At 46.2% G+C, this 15,939-nt stretch overlaps 2 protein-coding genes across 4 annotated transcripts in view; one reads left to right on the forward strand and one right to left on the reverse strand.

Moving 5' to 3' along the window:
* The window catches only part of SRBD1 (S1 RNA binding domain 1), a 242,111-nt gene extending 233,551 nt beyond the window's left edge, over positions 1–8,560 (reverse strand). The window contains exon 1 of one of the 2 annotated variants that reach the window (XM_039532621.1): positions 8,490–8,560. The gene's annotated coding sequence lies outside the window, so the exon portion shown is untranslated. The remainder of the gene's footprint in view (positions 1–8,489) is intronic. The other variant, XM_039532618.1, reaches the window with a different exon arrangement.
* LOC120402178 lies at positions 24–15,136 on the forward strand. 2 transcript variants are annotated; one of them, XM_039532623.1, is made up of 3 exons: positions 24–262; positions 986–1,241; positions 14,664–15,136. In XM_039532623.1, exons 1-3 carry the CDS (start codon positions 117–119, stop codon positions 14,847–14,849), a joined length of 588 nt encoding a protein of 195 aa, XP_039388557.1. In that variant the 5' UTR covers positions 24–116; the 3' UTR covers positions 14,850–15,136. The 2 variants fall into 2 exon arrangements, with proteins under 2 accessions (XP_039388557.1, XP_039388556.1); XM_039532622.1 differs by lacking the exon at positions 14,664–15,136 and adding an exon at positions 3,042–3,420.
* Positions 15,137–15,939: the final 803 nt, after the last annotated feature.

Raw genomic sequence — 15,939 nt, forward strand, 5'->3', positions numbered from 1 at the left:
GGGGCTGTTGTGCTGTGCCCCCACCCGCGGGAGCAGCTCGGCGGGACCGCGCTGCAAGGAGCTGTCAGGAGAGGGGTCGCGCCCGCGGACACCCTCTGCAAGCGACCGCCCTGGCAATGCGATGGGAGCGCTGCTGTGCCGGGCCAGGCTGGGGGAGCGACTTCCAGGAGAACTCACCCTCTCCAGAGCCAGCCTGGATACCTGCTTCACCAGTGCGGCCAGCCCGTCCCCTGTCCATGCTCCAGTCAATCCTTCCCTGTCTGTACGTATCGAGTACAATCCCAGTACCCAGCAAGCAGATTCCAGCCGGCACCCTCCTTTTCCAGCCCCTGTTAACCTCACTATTGTTACTGACTTCAAGAGTGGAAAGAGTTTATTTGCAGTTATATAGTTTTTGCAAAGTGTGGCTCAATATAAACAGGGCTGGCAAAGCCTTATTCATACCTTAGCCCAGGGCAGGGGGCAAGGGGGACAATTTGCTCCAGGCCCTGGGCCCCACAGGGGCCCCCATTAGACTATAGTATTCTATAGTATTGCAACTTTTTTTTATGGAAGGGGCCCCCAAAATTGCTTTGCCCCAGGCCCCCTGAATCCTCTGGGCAGTCCTGCCCAGGGGTCAGGGCCAGCTCCAGACCCCAGCGTGCCAAGCTGCAGGCACCCGGGTAAGAGGCATCCCCGCGGGAGGGCGGCAAGCAGCTCCAGCGGACCTCCCGCAGTCATGCCTGCGGAAGGTCCGGTGGGACCGCGGCTAGGGTAGACGTGCCTGCGGAGGGGCTGCTGGTCCCGCGGCTCCGGTGGAGCATCCGCAGGCACGCCTGCGGGAGGTCCACCGGAGCTGCGGGACCTGCGACCACTAGAGCGCCCCTGGCAGCGTGCCGCCCTGCTTGGGGACGCAGAAATCCTAGAGCCGCCCCTGCCAGGGGTGAGCAAAATGCGGCTCGTATGCTGGATCCAGCTCATCTAACATTTCTGTCCGGCCCACCAGGCTCTCTGGCTGCCCCCTCACAATCTCCGGGCCACTAAAAGTCCCACGAGCAGCAGGGTGGAAACCGGCCAATGGACGCTGCAGGGGCTGTGCTTGCAGACGAGGGCAGCACATGGAGACCTGCTACCTCCCCTCCCCCCAAGGGATGCGCAGAGACATGCAAGCAGCAGCCGCCACTTCTGGTAGCAGCATGGGGCCACAGGAAGCAGACAGCCTGCCTGAGCCCTGCTGCTATGCCGGCTGGGAGCCGCCTGTGGTAAGCGCCTCCTGGCCAGAGCCTGCACCTCGCACCCCCTCCTGCATCCCAGCCCCCTGCCCCAGCTTAGAAACCCCTCCTGCACCCAAACTCCCTCCTAGACCCTGCACCCCCTTCTGCACCCCAACCTCTTGTCCCAGCCTGGAGCCCTCCTTCACCAAACACCCTCCCAGAGTCCACAGCCCTCACCCTCTCCTGCACCCCAACACTCTGCACCAGCCCGGAGCTCCCTCCCAGAGCCTGCACCCCCTCCATTAATATAGTAGAAATGTGCAGCCTGTGATGACCACCAAAATTCATGGCATGGCCCCCTGTGAAAATTATTGCCCACCCCTGCCTTAGCCTAATCAATGTCTGAAAGATTCAGATTTCCATTCAGCCACTAGATGTGTCTGTGTGCTGTACAGCTGTAGTTCCACCTAAGCAACACAGACAAAACTGGAACTCAAGCTGTGAGGAAGCTTATTCCTGAGGGCAGTCTGCACCAAAAAATTTAAAATTCGGGGCACAATATTTTAAAAATCTGCAAGTTTTATTTGTCAATATATAGATGCAGAAGCTCTAGCATGGCAGTGGGGAGCACAGGCCACTGGGATCACCCTGCGGCCTCCCACCCCGGGGACATGGACTCAGTGATGAGGCTGCACCTGATCCTGACACAGCACAGGGCCTGAGCCTGCCCCAGACACACCCTGGGGCCCTCACCTTCTGCGCCAGGGGCACCAGGTGTGGGACAGGCAGGATCCAAGTGGGGAGGGGCTCAGTGTGGGGGGGATCCAGGTGTGGGGTGAGAGGATTCTGTGTGGGACAATCTGGGTGCAGGCAGCTCAGTGGGGGGGTCTAGGTTTGGGGGAATCTGTATGCACAGAGACTCGGAGAGGGGCGGTTCCGGGTACAGGGGCTTCCAGGTGAAAGTGGTTGGGGCTCAGCAGAGAGGTCTGGGTGTTGGAACCTCAGCAGGGGGGTGGGGCTTGGTGGGGTGCGGGTTTGGGTGCAGCTAATTGGGGGTCAGTGGTGTGGGGGGTCTCGATGTGGGGCTCATCAGGGTGGGGGTTTGAGTGCTGGGAGTTCAGTCGGGGGTGATCTGGATGCAGGATAGGGGCCTGGAGGCAGGGGTTGAGGTTCAGGTATGAAGGACTAGTGGGGTTCTGGGTGTACAGGGTGAGGATTGGCGGGGGTTTCTGGGTATGGGAGTTCTGGATGCACAGGGGTTGGGCGGATGGGGGAGCAGCTCCCCATACAATGAGCCCTCCCCCCACAAATGAGGAGCAATGGGGGCAGGAAGCAGTAGAGGATGCTGAGCTTCCTGAAGCTCAGGGAGATTTCTAGGGGTGGTCTGACACAGCCCCAGCCACTCCTTACAAGGGAAGAGGAAGTCCTGTCCCCTCCTGCCTCCAGCCCAGCTGGGACTAGCAGCTGATCCTGGCTCAGGGTAGGAGCCACTGGCTAAGGTGTCCCCAGACATGTAGTGATTTACCTCTCCACCAGCAGCTCTTAGTGCCTGAAATAATGTACCTGAGCAGCTAGGGAGCGGTGCATGACTAGTTTTGCAGCTTCTCTTTGTTTCCCTGTCAGAAAGTCATTTTTCTGCAGGGAAGCAAAGAAATCTGCAGGGGACATGAATTATGCGCACTCACAGTGGCGCAGAATTCCCCCAAGAGTAGAAGCTGTTTATCGGTAGTTGTTTAGTAGCTGTTTCATTTAATAAGTAATGTGATTCCATGCAAAGAGAGTACTAAGTGCTTTAAGAAATGTATTAAAAATGCATTAACTTACATGAATACCTCTCCATTATATCAGCTCCCCACCCCAGAAGAAGTTTCTTTGCCAAGGCATGAGTTGGGAATCATTGTGAACAACACTCTTGAGGAGTTGTTAAGGAGAGGAAATAGTGCAGAATTGGTAGGCTTCTGTACAAATACGAACATCTGTCTAAAGCACTGTTATGCTCAGAGGTACTGGTCACTGCTTGGACCACAAACGTCTTTGAGATTGAGTGTGTGCTCACCCTTCACTTAAGATAGTTGTAAGAAACATTTAAGGGACCATATCTAAAAACTGGCATAAAATATAGAATCTTTCCAGAAACTAGCACCATGACCCAGATCCCCATGGGAAGGGGGTTTCCAGAAACTAGCACCATGGCTCTAATCCGCAGAGGATTCCATGGGGTATTATGGTCAGGTGCGTGTGAAGCAGGGGTGAAAGTAACTTAAAGGACTTACCGGTATTCCAGAGTCCTTCAGCGGGGGCGGGGCCTCAACCAGAAGAAGCGTGGCCTCTACTGGAAGAGGCAGAGCCTTTAAATCCCCAGGCACTTTAAATCACCATCGGAGGGGGCTCCCAACTGCCGCCAGGGCCCCAGCCTCTGGCAGAGCTTTAAAGGGCCCGGGGCTCTGCTGCAGTAGTGGCAGCCAGGAGCCCCTGACCCTTTAAATCACTGACAGAGCCCTGCCACCGCTACCCCAGGGCTCCGGCAGCGGGGTTCGGGTGGCAATTTAAAGGGCCCCAGGGTAGCAGCAGCAGCTGGGGGCTCGGGCAGTGATTTAAAGAGCCTGGAGCTCCAGCTGCCACTACCGCCCTGGGCCCTTTAAATCGTCCCCAGAGCCCTGCTGCTGGAGCCCTGGGGTAGCGGTGGTGGGGCTCCGGCAGCAAGTTAAAGGGCCCAGGGCGGTAGCGGCGGCCAAGCCTCTGGCACTTTAAATCGCCGCCGGAGCCCCGCCACCACCTCCCCAGGGCTCCGGCAGGCTCTGGGGATAATTTAAAGGACCCGGGGCAGTAGCGGCTACTGGAGCCATGGACCCTTTAAATCATCCCCGGAGCCCTGGGGAGGCAGAGGTTGGGCTCCGGCATCTATTTCAAGGGCCGGGGTGGTAGCGGCTGCCGCAGCCCCAGACCCTTTAAATAGCCATTGGAGCCCTGCCATCGCTACACCAGGGCTCCGGGGACAATTTAAAGGGCCCGGGGTGGTAGCTGCGGCAGGAGTCCTGAGCCCTTTAAAACGCTGTCCAAGCCTTGCTGCTGCCTGAGCCCTGCTGTCACTTCCCCATGCCCTTTAAATTGCCACCAGGGAAAGCCTTTCCACCCCGGTACAGTGAACTGGCTCTTGCTGGTACGCCGTACCGGGGAATTCCAGCTTACTTTCACCTCTGGTGTGAAGGAAACTGAGAACACACAGAACAGAGAGAGAGGCAGTGGCAAAAAGCAAGAAAGCCAAGCTGTAGCCTGTGAGTGCCGTGTATGACTCTGGGTAATAGCTACAGAGAGAGCTTTTGGTTATAGTGTTGTCTAAAAAAGGATTAGATCTGCAAGCTAAGAACTGCTCCTTTTGTTCTTGGTTCCTCCTACATTTGGAGAAGCAGAACTTTGTACATACCTTGTAAATAAACAAGCCTCCACCAAGGAAAATATCAGCCTCCATCATTGATTTCTACTCTTAACTGGAACGTCCCCCAGGGCCCCGAACCATGATGAGGCACTCAGGCTCCCAATAATTTAATGTCTGAGTACTTCACAAGTTAATGTGTTTATCTTCACAGCACCTCTGTGAGGTAGGTATCAGAGGGGTAGCCGTGTTAGTCTGGATCTGTAAAAGCATCAAAGAGTCCTGTGGCACCTTATAGACTAATAGACATATTGGAGCATGAGCTGTCGTGGGTGAATACCCACTTCGTCGGATGCATGACATGCATCCGACGAAGTGGGTATTCACATCCGACGAAGTGGGTATTCACCCACGAAAGCTCATGCTCCAATACGTCTGTTAGTCTATAAGGTGCCACAGGACTCTTTGTTGCTCTCTGAGATAGGGAAATCTATTATCCCCATCCCACACATAGAGGATGGAGGTTCATTAATTTAAATGGAGGTTAGGAGCCTAAATACTTTTGTGAATCTAGGCCTAATTGATTTGTCAAAAGTGACACAGGAAGCCTGTGGGAGAGTAGGGAATTGAACCCAGCTCTTCAGCTAGCACCCAAATCACTGGGCTATCCTTCCCTACCCAATCCTCTTCCTCTCACTCAAGTCCTCTGCAAATGCCATGGCCTGTGCAGGACTTCCCTGTAGATCTCAGGCCATCCAGAAACTAGCAGAGCCCCATCTTCTAGCTGCATTGTAGAGCTCAAACTCTAACCCTAAAATGAGGACACTTCATGGAGTATGTCTGTGCCCTGCTACCACCACATCCCACCTCCAGGAGAAGAGCAGCACGCACAGAGGGCCTTGTGTGGGCTGAAGAACAGGGTCCAATACGCTGCAGAGCCAGCACTCCTCCTCCTCCATCCACAACCAACAAGATCCACTGCTTTATGAAAGGAACAATGGCCTGGGATTAAGGCATTGTCAAAGGAAGCCAGGGGTTCAGTTCCTGGCCTATCTCACCTTGAAAGTCACTGGTAGTCTTTCCATTGACTTCAGGGGGCTTTGGTTTAGGCCCTTATTCATTCTGTGCCTCACTTTCCACTCAGTAAAATGGGGATGATCAAACTTACCCCACTAGGTGCGGTCAGGATAAATTAATATTTGTGAGATGGTTAGATACCATGGTGGGGGGCATAGAAAACCGTATAAATAACTACATATCCCTCCTTTCTCCTTGTAGAAGTAGAGAAGAGTGTTTAGCTCTAAAGTCTCAAGCAAGTTTATATTGCTCCACAGCATGCAGACCAGGACTCATATTATTCTTCCCTATGACAATAAATATTTTCATTTTAACATTGGAAATACTGTCAACCTGACAGTGACCTATCTTAAAAGTATTATGATATATATTTCGCTGTGATCTCTGCTATAGTTCAGTCCCTTTCTCGTTTATATCTGTTGATTAACATTTGATCAAAATGTTATGGAATCCACCACATGTGGAAAATTTTATGGGTGCTGGTTTGCAATAGGCGTAGCAACAACAATGTGGCAAAAAGGATATTACATTGAAACCTCCTTGCAAGCTCCCACTACTGTAAAAGGGCTTCTGGTTTTGTATCATAAATATTTGTAACTTGTGGTCATAACTACCAGCCAGCCAAATCCAGGAATGTTAACTTCTTAAATATAACTGAGGTGTAATAATATTAAAAAATATGAATAATTCAAGTTTAAGTATTAATAATAAAAATGAGTTTAACCATCTGAAATTAATTTAAACTGAGTACTCAACACCAGCACTGTCTTTCCATAAAGCTCACCTGACCTTTATAGTTTAGTTTTGGGCTCCAAAGCTGCAGACACTTATGTACACACTTAACTTTATGCACATCAATATTTCCATAGCCAGATCCTGAGCTGGTGTAAATTCACTTCAAGAGAGCGACAGCTTTACAAAAGTTGAGGATCTGATCCATAGAACTCAATAGGACTGCTCAGATGTTTAGAGGGAATCAAATGGGTAAGTGATTGCAAGATCAGGGCCTCACTTCAATGAGAGTTTTGTCCACATAAAGACTTGAGTAGAAACTGTGTAAGAACTCAATGTTAGGGAAATACCTGCTGACAAAGACAAGCCTATTGTAGTTTAACTGATTAATGTAATTTGCAACAATTTATGTTAGGAATTCTGGGACTGAACCTCAGCTAGTGTAAAACAATTTAATATGCTAATTTACACTAGTTGAGACTCTGATCCCTTTATTTGGCCTCTCAATTATATCAGTGCAGCTCCATTGAAGCAATCTTTAATGCCTCAACACACTACATAAGTATGCTCAGAGGTTATGTGAGTTTAAGTAACTTTAAATATATGTAAACATTTGATCTGCTTAATTTTTTAAAATATTTGCAATGAAAGTTTTGGATGAGACAAAAATAATGTATGTGTCATCCAGTTCCTTTGATGCACTGCATTAGAATTCCTGTGTCTGAGTACATATCACAGAGCCAACTTCCTTCACTTCTATTAATAGTTTGAAATTAGGTCACCATTCTTGTAAGAATGAGCTAAGTCTATACCACTGATTTTAGGAAAGTTATCTTTATAAAAATGCTGGGGCTTTTTTCCACACTAACACCGTTTGGCACTGCAGCTTATCTTTAGTCAGTAATATCTGCTCTAGCAAATGTATTTCATTCTGTCAGGTTCTCTTATGTTTGTTTACAGTGACCCCTGCTGCAAGAGATTAAGACAGACATCACTATAAGCCTTTAAAATGTGTTTAACAATTATTCCATATCAATTGAAAGTACCCTCCAGTAGTAAGATGAGGTAAAGAGTCTAAAATCTGGAAGTCCTCAGTTAGAAGAGTTTGAATTAAAACTAATCTACTCACGTTGTTGTTTTTTCTCATAAATATGTAGAATTTTACTTTCGAGTACAAGGCAGCATAAGCACAAACTAAAATAGTTTTTTTTGTAGAATGTTTGTTCTGTGTTATTGCTAACTTTCTTCTTTCAAGGGTTAGGCTTGACACCATTGAAATCATTGGCAAAATTCCCATTGATTTCAGGCGATAAGGTTAATAAAGTATTAGTGCCCCAATTGAGGAAAGCACTTAAGTCGGTGCTTAAATTCATCTCTGTTCAGGACAGCATTCAGACCCAGATTAAGCAAGGTACTTGAGCATATGCCTAATTTAAAACACAAGTGGTCTCATTGACTTCAATGGGACAGGAGAATAAGATTAAAGTTAAGCACATGCTTAAATGCTGTCCTGAGTAGAGATGCTTTCAAGTGTCTGGGTTTAAATATGCTCAGCACAGTAAAACTATTGTTCACCGGCTAGATACAATCTATGTACATGTTTTTCTTCACATTTATATGCACATCAGATTTTTAAAAGCTAAGTTAAAAAAAAACTAAGATAGTAAAAGATAATACTTCACACACCTCGTCTTGCTAATATCCTGGGACCAACATGGCTACTGCATGTGTAAACCTGCCAGGTGGAGCCAGCAGCAACAAGGGCTAGGCTCAGTATCTAGGGATTGCTTTTCAACAATACAACACAAAACTGGCTCGAGCCCCCACCCAGTGATTTAGGACAATTATACACCACCTCCTGGGCACCTCTAAGAGGCAATAATTCACCTCTCGCAAGCACATAGTCTGAGTGTAGCAAACACTTTTAATAAAAGGAGGAAAGTAACTCAGCGTTAATTTGGGAAAACACCACAAATAGGGTTCATAAACATAAATCATAAGCAAAAGACCCATCCACAAGTAAGTTGGGCAGTGTCCTTTTCCCCTCAGGTTCTTAAATCCAGCAACCCAAAAGTCCCTTTAATGTGCCCATCTCTTCTCTGTACCCCACTCACAGTTGCTGTCCTTGGTCAGTGCAGCCCCAGAGTTCAGAGGTTCATCCACAGAGTTCACCTCCCACCCTGTGTGGAGGGGAGAGATAAGAAGGCATCTGACACACTCCACTGCTCGGGCACTCGCTCATCACCCCAACAGCCAATTGCCATGCCTCTCTGATCTGCTCTTCTCTGGCCTTCTCCACCAGCCACCCTGCTGGCCACTTGCTGCATCTTTCCACCAGCAGACCACTCACCAAGATGTCTTCAGGGCCCCCCACTTAACACAGCTCTCAGTGATTTCAGGTGTTAGTGGGGGACCTCACTGCTAGTGCACACTGATAGTCTTTTGTAATAAAGACACTGTTTCAAAGTAGGTGTAATACTTAAACCTAGATATTAGTGATTTCAACTCCACAGTATGTAATAAGACTCTCAATTGACTTTAAATTAGCTCTTTTATTAGACCATGAAGAGCCAAAAACCTCAAACACTGTCTCAGCTCCTTAAACAGAGCCCTCACACTTTTTCAGCTCATTGAGTTTTGGAACCCATGTCCCCTGCCTACCGAGTGCCATTCACTTGTGGGTGAGTCCCTCCATTGGGGTATGCCAGATACAGTTCTGCTGCCCTCAGTTCACTCAACAAGGATAACAACACTTTATTACTCCTGCCCCAGTAACAAGGAGACTGGGTGGCGATCCAACACCAGCCACGAGTGATCATTTTGGGCAAGCAATCCTGTCAACCTGAGCACCTAGGCAGGGTGGGTGTGTCCATGCAAACGAGATCAGCTTCTGAAGTCTTTTTCCACAGCTCACCACTAGATGTCAGGGGAGAGCTCATACAGACTAGGCTTACACATGCATTAAAAGAATGTTATTTACAATGTAAAGTATCCAGAAGTTAAGAAAAGTCAGCTTTACAGCTGCCCACACAACCTTAATTTTGCCCTGTTATGCATCCATCCAAAATACTAAGTAACACAGGCATCCTGTTGAAAAAATAGTATATGATTATATACTTATTTGAGACTATCACAATGCATAGGTTTCATGGGCAACCTAAATTCTGGCATTTCCTAACTTTCCAGTTCTCGACTTTGCAACCTAAATACCATTCTTTTAACTTAGTTTTTTGTATGCAATTTCCTAGTTTAAAGATAAAAAATAATTAGGTGCAACATTAACAATCACCTATCATTCTCACCAGTGGTATTTGAAACCTGAATCTGCAGCACTCTAGCACAGATCACTGCCACTTGAGCTACAGGAGCTACCTCATTATGGGAGAAGGATGTGAATCTGAGGGGGTATGGACTGCTGGGTCCTGGAGGTGATCAGTAGGGATGAGCTCAGGCTGGTCCCCTTTCTCTCTTCACCTCCAGGAAGTGGAAGAGCTTCTGCCCCATGTGGTACCCACAGGAGACATTGTCAGAGACTAGATTATTAAATAATATTTTCCAAAGTCATTTAAAATTTTGTAATCCCATTAATATAAGCAAGTTATCAATAGGTATAGAGAGAAGACCCTGGTGAAGCAGTATCATATACCAGATAAACCCAAAAGTTAGCTATGCTGAAAAGAATTGTCTAAAGATAGGATACACAAGTGTTCTCCAGTCCTTTCTATCATGTTCCCTCCATGAAAAGTTCTGCACTGCCAACTCCCAGCCCTGGTTCACTCCCAACACCAGCTTTCTATGATCAGGCTGACTTCCTCCACTACAAACTTGTTCTCTCCTTCAGTTCTGTCATCTTTCTAGCTAAACAGCTCTACTTTTCCAATGTAATAGAATCCCATATTCTCAATCCCAACCATCTTTCTGTCACTTCTGATTCAGTCCCCAAACCCTCCCTATCTCTTCCATCTACTTCTCTCTCGGCACAGGATCTCACCAATTGTCTTCCAAAAGACAGCTGAAACTATGATGTGACCTTCCTCATGCTTTCCCTTCTCTACCCACAAGTCTCTCTTCCTTCTCCCCTGCAACAGATGCACATATTTCTCATCTGCTCTTCTTCTCTAATCTCTCCACCTGTGCCAGTGACCCCATCCTAACTCCTGATCGCCCTCACACTTACTCTCATCTCCCTTACTCTTCTCCTTAACCTCTCACTCTTTTCCCTCACAATACAAGCATGCTTCAGTGTCTCCCATCTTTAAAAAACAAACATTGTTCCATCAAACACAAGCTACATGTCTTCACTTTCAAGGCCCTTGATGGCCTATTTCCACCCTACCTATCATCTCTCATTCACTACTGAGATGTCAACACAAGCCTCCAGCCCCCATTTGTTAAACTTTCAAACAAGCACCTTTGTGCTTTCTCCCATGCTCCCATCATGCTTGGGATGAGCTCCCTGTAAACATCTACAAATCTACCTTCTCCTCCTTCAAAACTCTTCTTTAAAGCTCTCTTTGTCTGTGATGCCCACACACAAAAATGGACAAGGGTTAGGCAGCTTGAGTGCTGAGATTAACCTACCGTGCTGACCAATATTGTCTCATTGTTCTCTTGTACTCCCCCATTGGTCTGTCTGTATCCATCTGTTGTCTCTTGTCTTATTCTTAGATTATTAGTATCTCTGCTATTTTTGGCAGGGGCCCTCTTTTTGTTTTGTGTTTGTTTGTACAGCACCTAGCATACTGGGGTCCTGGTTCATGACTAGGGCTCCTACATGCTACAGTAATACAAATAATAACTGGGTGATGCAGAAGGGGAGAAAGTCAACAACCATGAATGGAGACTTTTGGGGAGATAATTCTATGTACAATGAAGACTCTTACTTGCCATTTTTCAACCATCCTAACATTGCAGTGTTTTGTTTTTAAATTAAATGATCCAGTACAGTGTTAATTACACCCCAAATGTGAGTTCATAGCTCTAGTCCAGACAGCAGTGTTAAACCTCTACAAAGGGTTAATCTTGCCCCGGTCACTGTCGTATCTGAGTGCCCCACAATTATTTATCCTCAAAACCCATGTGAAGTAGGAAAGTGTTATCCCCATTTTACAAATGGGGAACCCAGACACAGAGAGGCTAAGTGACTTGCCCCAAGGTCACACAGGAAGCCTATGATAGAGCAGGAAATTGATCCTGCATCTCCCAAGTCCAAGGATAGCACCCTAACCACTGGAGTTGACTGAGTGATGGCATATCCCCTTAACAGCTCCTCTGTTGACTCACCCTGTTAGCAGGCATTTAAAATTCTGCAAAATTGCTGCTGAAGTTCTGCTCGCTCCTTGTAGCAGCTGTAGCTCTGTAACTCCATTCTAGTTATAAGGGTGGAGAAAGAGATGTTGGACAAGTCCTGGAGGGAAACCCTAGGGACAACCAAACCCAGGGAGGTAGCATCAACTTAGGCTCAGGTTTAGGTTGTGTTTTTGTTTCTGGGTTACCAATACAGCCTAATCATGAGAAAGAGGTGTGAGTTTGGATACTTGCTCAGATTTTGTGTGTTCTGTTCAGATGAGATAGGGACAGATTCAGCCCATTCACAATGTATAGTCCAAATAAACAGCTGTTAAGACATTTCTAAAATAAGCACCCTTCTGACAACTTTTTGACTGTATGCTTTTTTAAACTATGTTTAATGGACTGTAGCAGTTCTTTGAGGAAAACCTAACTGGAACCCAAGCACCGTACCCAAAGCTAGTATTGGGGGAACAATAAAAGGCTTTGCTCCTTTACCTACAGCAGACATGTACGCAAACAAGCATAGTTATATGATACTGTATTTGCTTCAGAAAGGCCTTGTTACCCTATACATTTTCCCAAAGAGATGTACCTCTCTATTCTCTGGGTAGGAGATGGGGAAGTCACAGATAAATCAGAGCTCCTACAAGAAGGACTGTTGTTCAGATGAAAGAAATAATATACCTTTGTCTTTGTTTCTTAATTTATCTTTTGTTTCAGCATTTGAGGACTGTGGAAGAAGGCATTTAGGTCATGACTCTTAGTAGAAACCTTTGTGCTCTACTCTGTTAAATCAGCTTCTGTACCAGATGACTGGAGGATAGCTAATGTGACATTTAAAAAAAAAAAAAAAGGTTCCATAGGCAATCCTGGCAATTACAGGCTGGTAAGCCTATCTTCAGTACCAGGCAAATTGGTTTAAACTATAATAGAGAACACATAGGTGAATATGATTTGTTGGGGAAGACTCAACATGGCTTTTGTAAAGGGAAATCAAGCCTCACCAATCTATTAGAATTCTTTGAGGGGTCAACAAACATGTGGACAAGGGTGATCCAGTGGATATAGTGTACTTGGACTTTCAGAAAGCCTTTGACAAGGTCCCTCACCAAAGGCCGTTAAGTAAACTAAGCAGTCATGGGATAAGAGAGAAGGTCCTCTCATGGATCAGTAACTGGTAGAAAGACAGGAAACAAGGGTAGAAATAAATAGTCCATTTTCAGAATGAAGAGAGGTAAACAGGAATCTGTTCTGAACCAGTGCCATTCAACATATTCATAAATGATCTGGAAAAAGGGGTAAATAGTGACAAAATTTGCAGATAATACAAAATTACTCAAGATAGTTAAGTCCAAAGCTGACTGCAAAGAATTACAAGGAGATCTCACAAAATGCGATGACTGGGCAACAAAATGGCAAATGAAATTCAATGTTGATAAATGCAAAGTAGTACACATTGGAAAACATAATTCCAACTATACATACAAAATGATAGGGTCTACATGAGCTGTTACCATACAAGAAAGAGATCATGGAGTCATTATGGATAGTTCTCTGAAAACATCTGCTCACTATGCAGTGGTAGTCAAAAATCTAACAGAATGTTAGGAACTATTAAAAAAAGGGATAGATAATATCATAATACCACTATATAAATCCATGATACCTCCACACCTTGAATACTGTATGAAGTTCTGGTCACTCCATCTCAAAAAAGATATACGGTATTAGAATTGGAAAAGGTACAGAATAGGGCAAAAAGGTGAACAAGGGTATGGAACAGCTTCCATATCAGGAAAAATTTAAAAGACTGGGACTTTTCATTTTGGAAAAGAGATGACTTAAGGGAGAATATGACAGAGGTCTACAAAATCATGAATAGTGTGAATAAAGTGAATATGGAAGGTTATTTACTCAAGAACCGGGGGTCACCCAATGAAATGAATAGGCAGAATGTTTAAAACAAACAAAATGAAGTACTTCTTCAAACAACACATAGTCAACCTGTGGAACTCATTGCCTGGGGATCTTGTGAAGACCAGAACTAGAGCTGTGTTCAAAAAAGAATTAGATAAGTTCATGGAGGACAGGTCTATCAATGGCTATTAGCCAAGATGGTCAGGGATGCAACCCCATGCTCTGGGTGACCCTAGTCTCTGATTGCCAGAAGCTGGGAGTGGATGACAGGAGGTGAATCACTTGATGAGTGCCCTATTCTGTTCATTCCATGTGAAGCACCCAGCATTGGCCACTGTCAGAAGACAAGATACTGGGCTCGATGGACCATTGGTCTAGCCCAGTATGACCATTCTTATGTTCTTAAGTACCTTAATAGCTGTAAGTGCCAACCTTTAGACTGGAAAGCTTTTTTACTGTCAGAACTAGAACTAGTTTGAAAACATAATTTTAATATAATGAGAAATTTCAGCATTTAAAAACTTGTTTTCATTTCAAATTGGAATAAAACATCAAAATATTGATATTTACTTGAAAAAAAGTTCTGAAGTATGTTGAAACTTTTTATTTTTATAAGTTCAGATGATTTTGTTTAGATAAGGTTGGAACATTTCATTTAGACTTGTGTTAAATTATAACAAAGCTTAAAACCATCGTCAAAATTAAACATTCCTACTTTATCTAAACATTTTCATTTAATCAAAATGAAGTATTTTGATAACTCCATGTCAAATTCTGATTAAATCAGTAGGTTACTGTGAAATGTTACAGTTTTGTAGAATCAGCATTTTCCAACACACAACTGTTGTGTTGGAAAACTTTCAACCAACTTCAGTCAATACCTAAGTACTGACTGCACTTGTGTGCTTGCCATTTGCTTTTTACTCATCAACACAATTGTTATTTATACACTGTGATACTCTGTACTCCAAAGCAACATCCTGGTACCTAGGGATGTAAAAGTTTAACTGGTTAAGCAATAAGCATCAGTCTTATCGGTTTCAGTCAATAATTAAACTCCGCTGCCACCCCGTACACAGGACTCAGCCGGGACCCTGGATGTGGGCCAGCAGCCAGGATACTGGGCCGGCAGCAGAGTCCTGGGCGCAGGGATGGCAGCTGGGACCCGGGGTGTGAGCCTGCAGCCAGGATCCCTGGACAGGCACCTGCAGCCAGGATCCCTGGTGGAGGGACAGCAGCCGGGACCCCAGGCACGGCGCCAGTAGCCAGGATCCCAGGCTGGTAGCAGAGTTCCGGGTGCAGAACCAGCAACCAAGACCCCAGGCATGGAGTTGTCAGCTGGGATCTCAGGCATGGAGCTGGCATCCAGGATCCCGCGCCATCAGTGAATCCCCAGCATGGGGCTGGCAGAAATCTTTAACGGCGACCTTTCAAAGAAGAAGAGCCATTTTTTTGTTTTTGTCTTTGACCAAAATATTTCAAGAGCCACATCACACACAAAGTTACTTGTAGAGTTAGAATTTATCCGCTAATAATAATTGAACTTATTAAAGTTTTTACTACTCACCAATACTTTTAATGTGACTTCTGCCGTTTGAATTTGAATATAAGTGGGAGGGGCTCTGGGCTGGGGTAGGGGATTGGGGTGCAGGAGGGAATGTGGGGTCTGGGAGGGAGTTTGGGTGCAGGAGGGGTTTCTGACCTGGGGCAGGTGATTGGGGTATGGAGGGGGTGTGGCCGGGAGGCACTTACCACAGGCGATTCCTGGCCAATGGGAGCTGTGGGGGCAGTGCTTGCGGGCACAGGCAGCGCAAGGAGACCCACTGTCTCCCTCCCCCCAAGGGGCATGCAGAGATGTGCCAGCAGCCAGCTGCTTCCAGGAGTGGCGTGGCGCTAGAGCCCTGTTGCACCGCCAGCCCGGAGCCGCTTGTGGTAAGCGCATCCCGGCCAGGGCCTGCACCTCACACCCCCTCAAAAAACAGCTCCCTGCAAGGGGGCAGCCAAAGAGCCGCATGGGGCTCCACAGCCGCAGGTTGCCGACCCCTGGTTTAACCAATAGAATTTTAATAGGTTAAATGGTTCCTATTTTTAACCCTATTTACATCCCTACTGGCACTCCCATATTTACCATGGTGATATGATTATGATATATTTTGTACAAAGTATTCCTGGGGTATCATTTTGAAAGTCTTGATCTGTTGAACATTAGTATCCTTTTGGATTATATGTGCTGTCATGTGTAAAGTTACGTGTGTTACTGAAACATGTTGTATGGTTAGAAACACTCACAATCAGCCTTTCAGGTACAACAGTGGGACAGCCAGACACTGATGATGGCCCATTAAGGGGAATACG

Source organism: Mauremys reevesii, linkage group 3 (assembly GCF_016161935.1).
Source record: "Mauremys reevesii isolate NIE-2019 linkage group 3, ASM1616193v1, whole genome shotgun sequence".
In the NCBI taxonomy this organism is placed as follows: domain Eukaryota; kingdom Metazoa; phylum Chordata; order Testudines; family Geoemydidae; genus Mauremys; species Mauremys reevesii.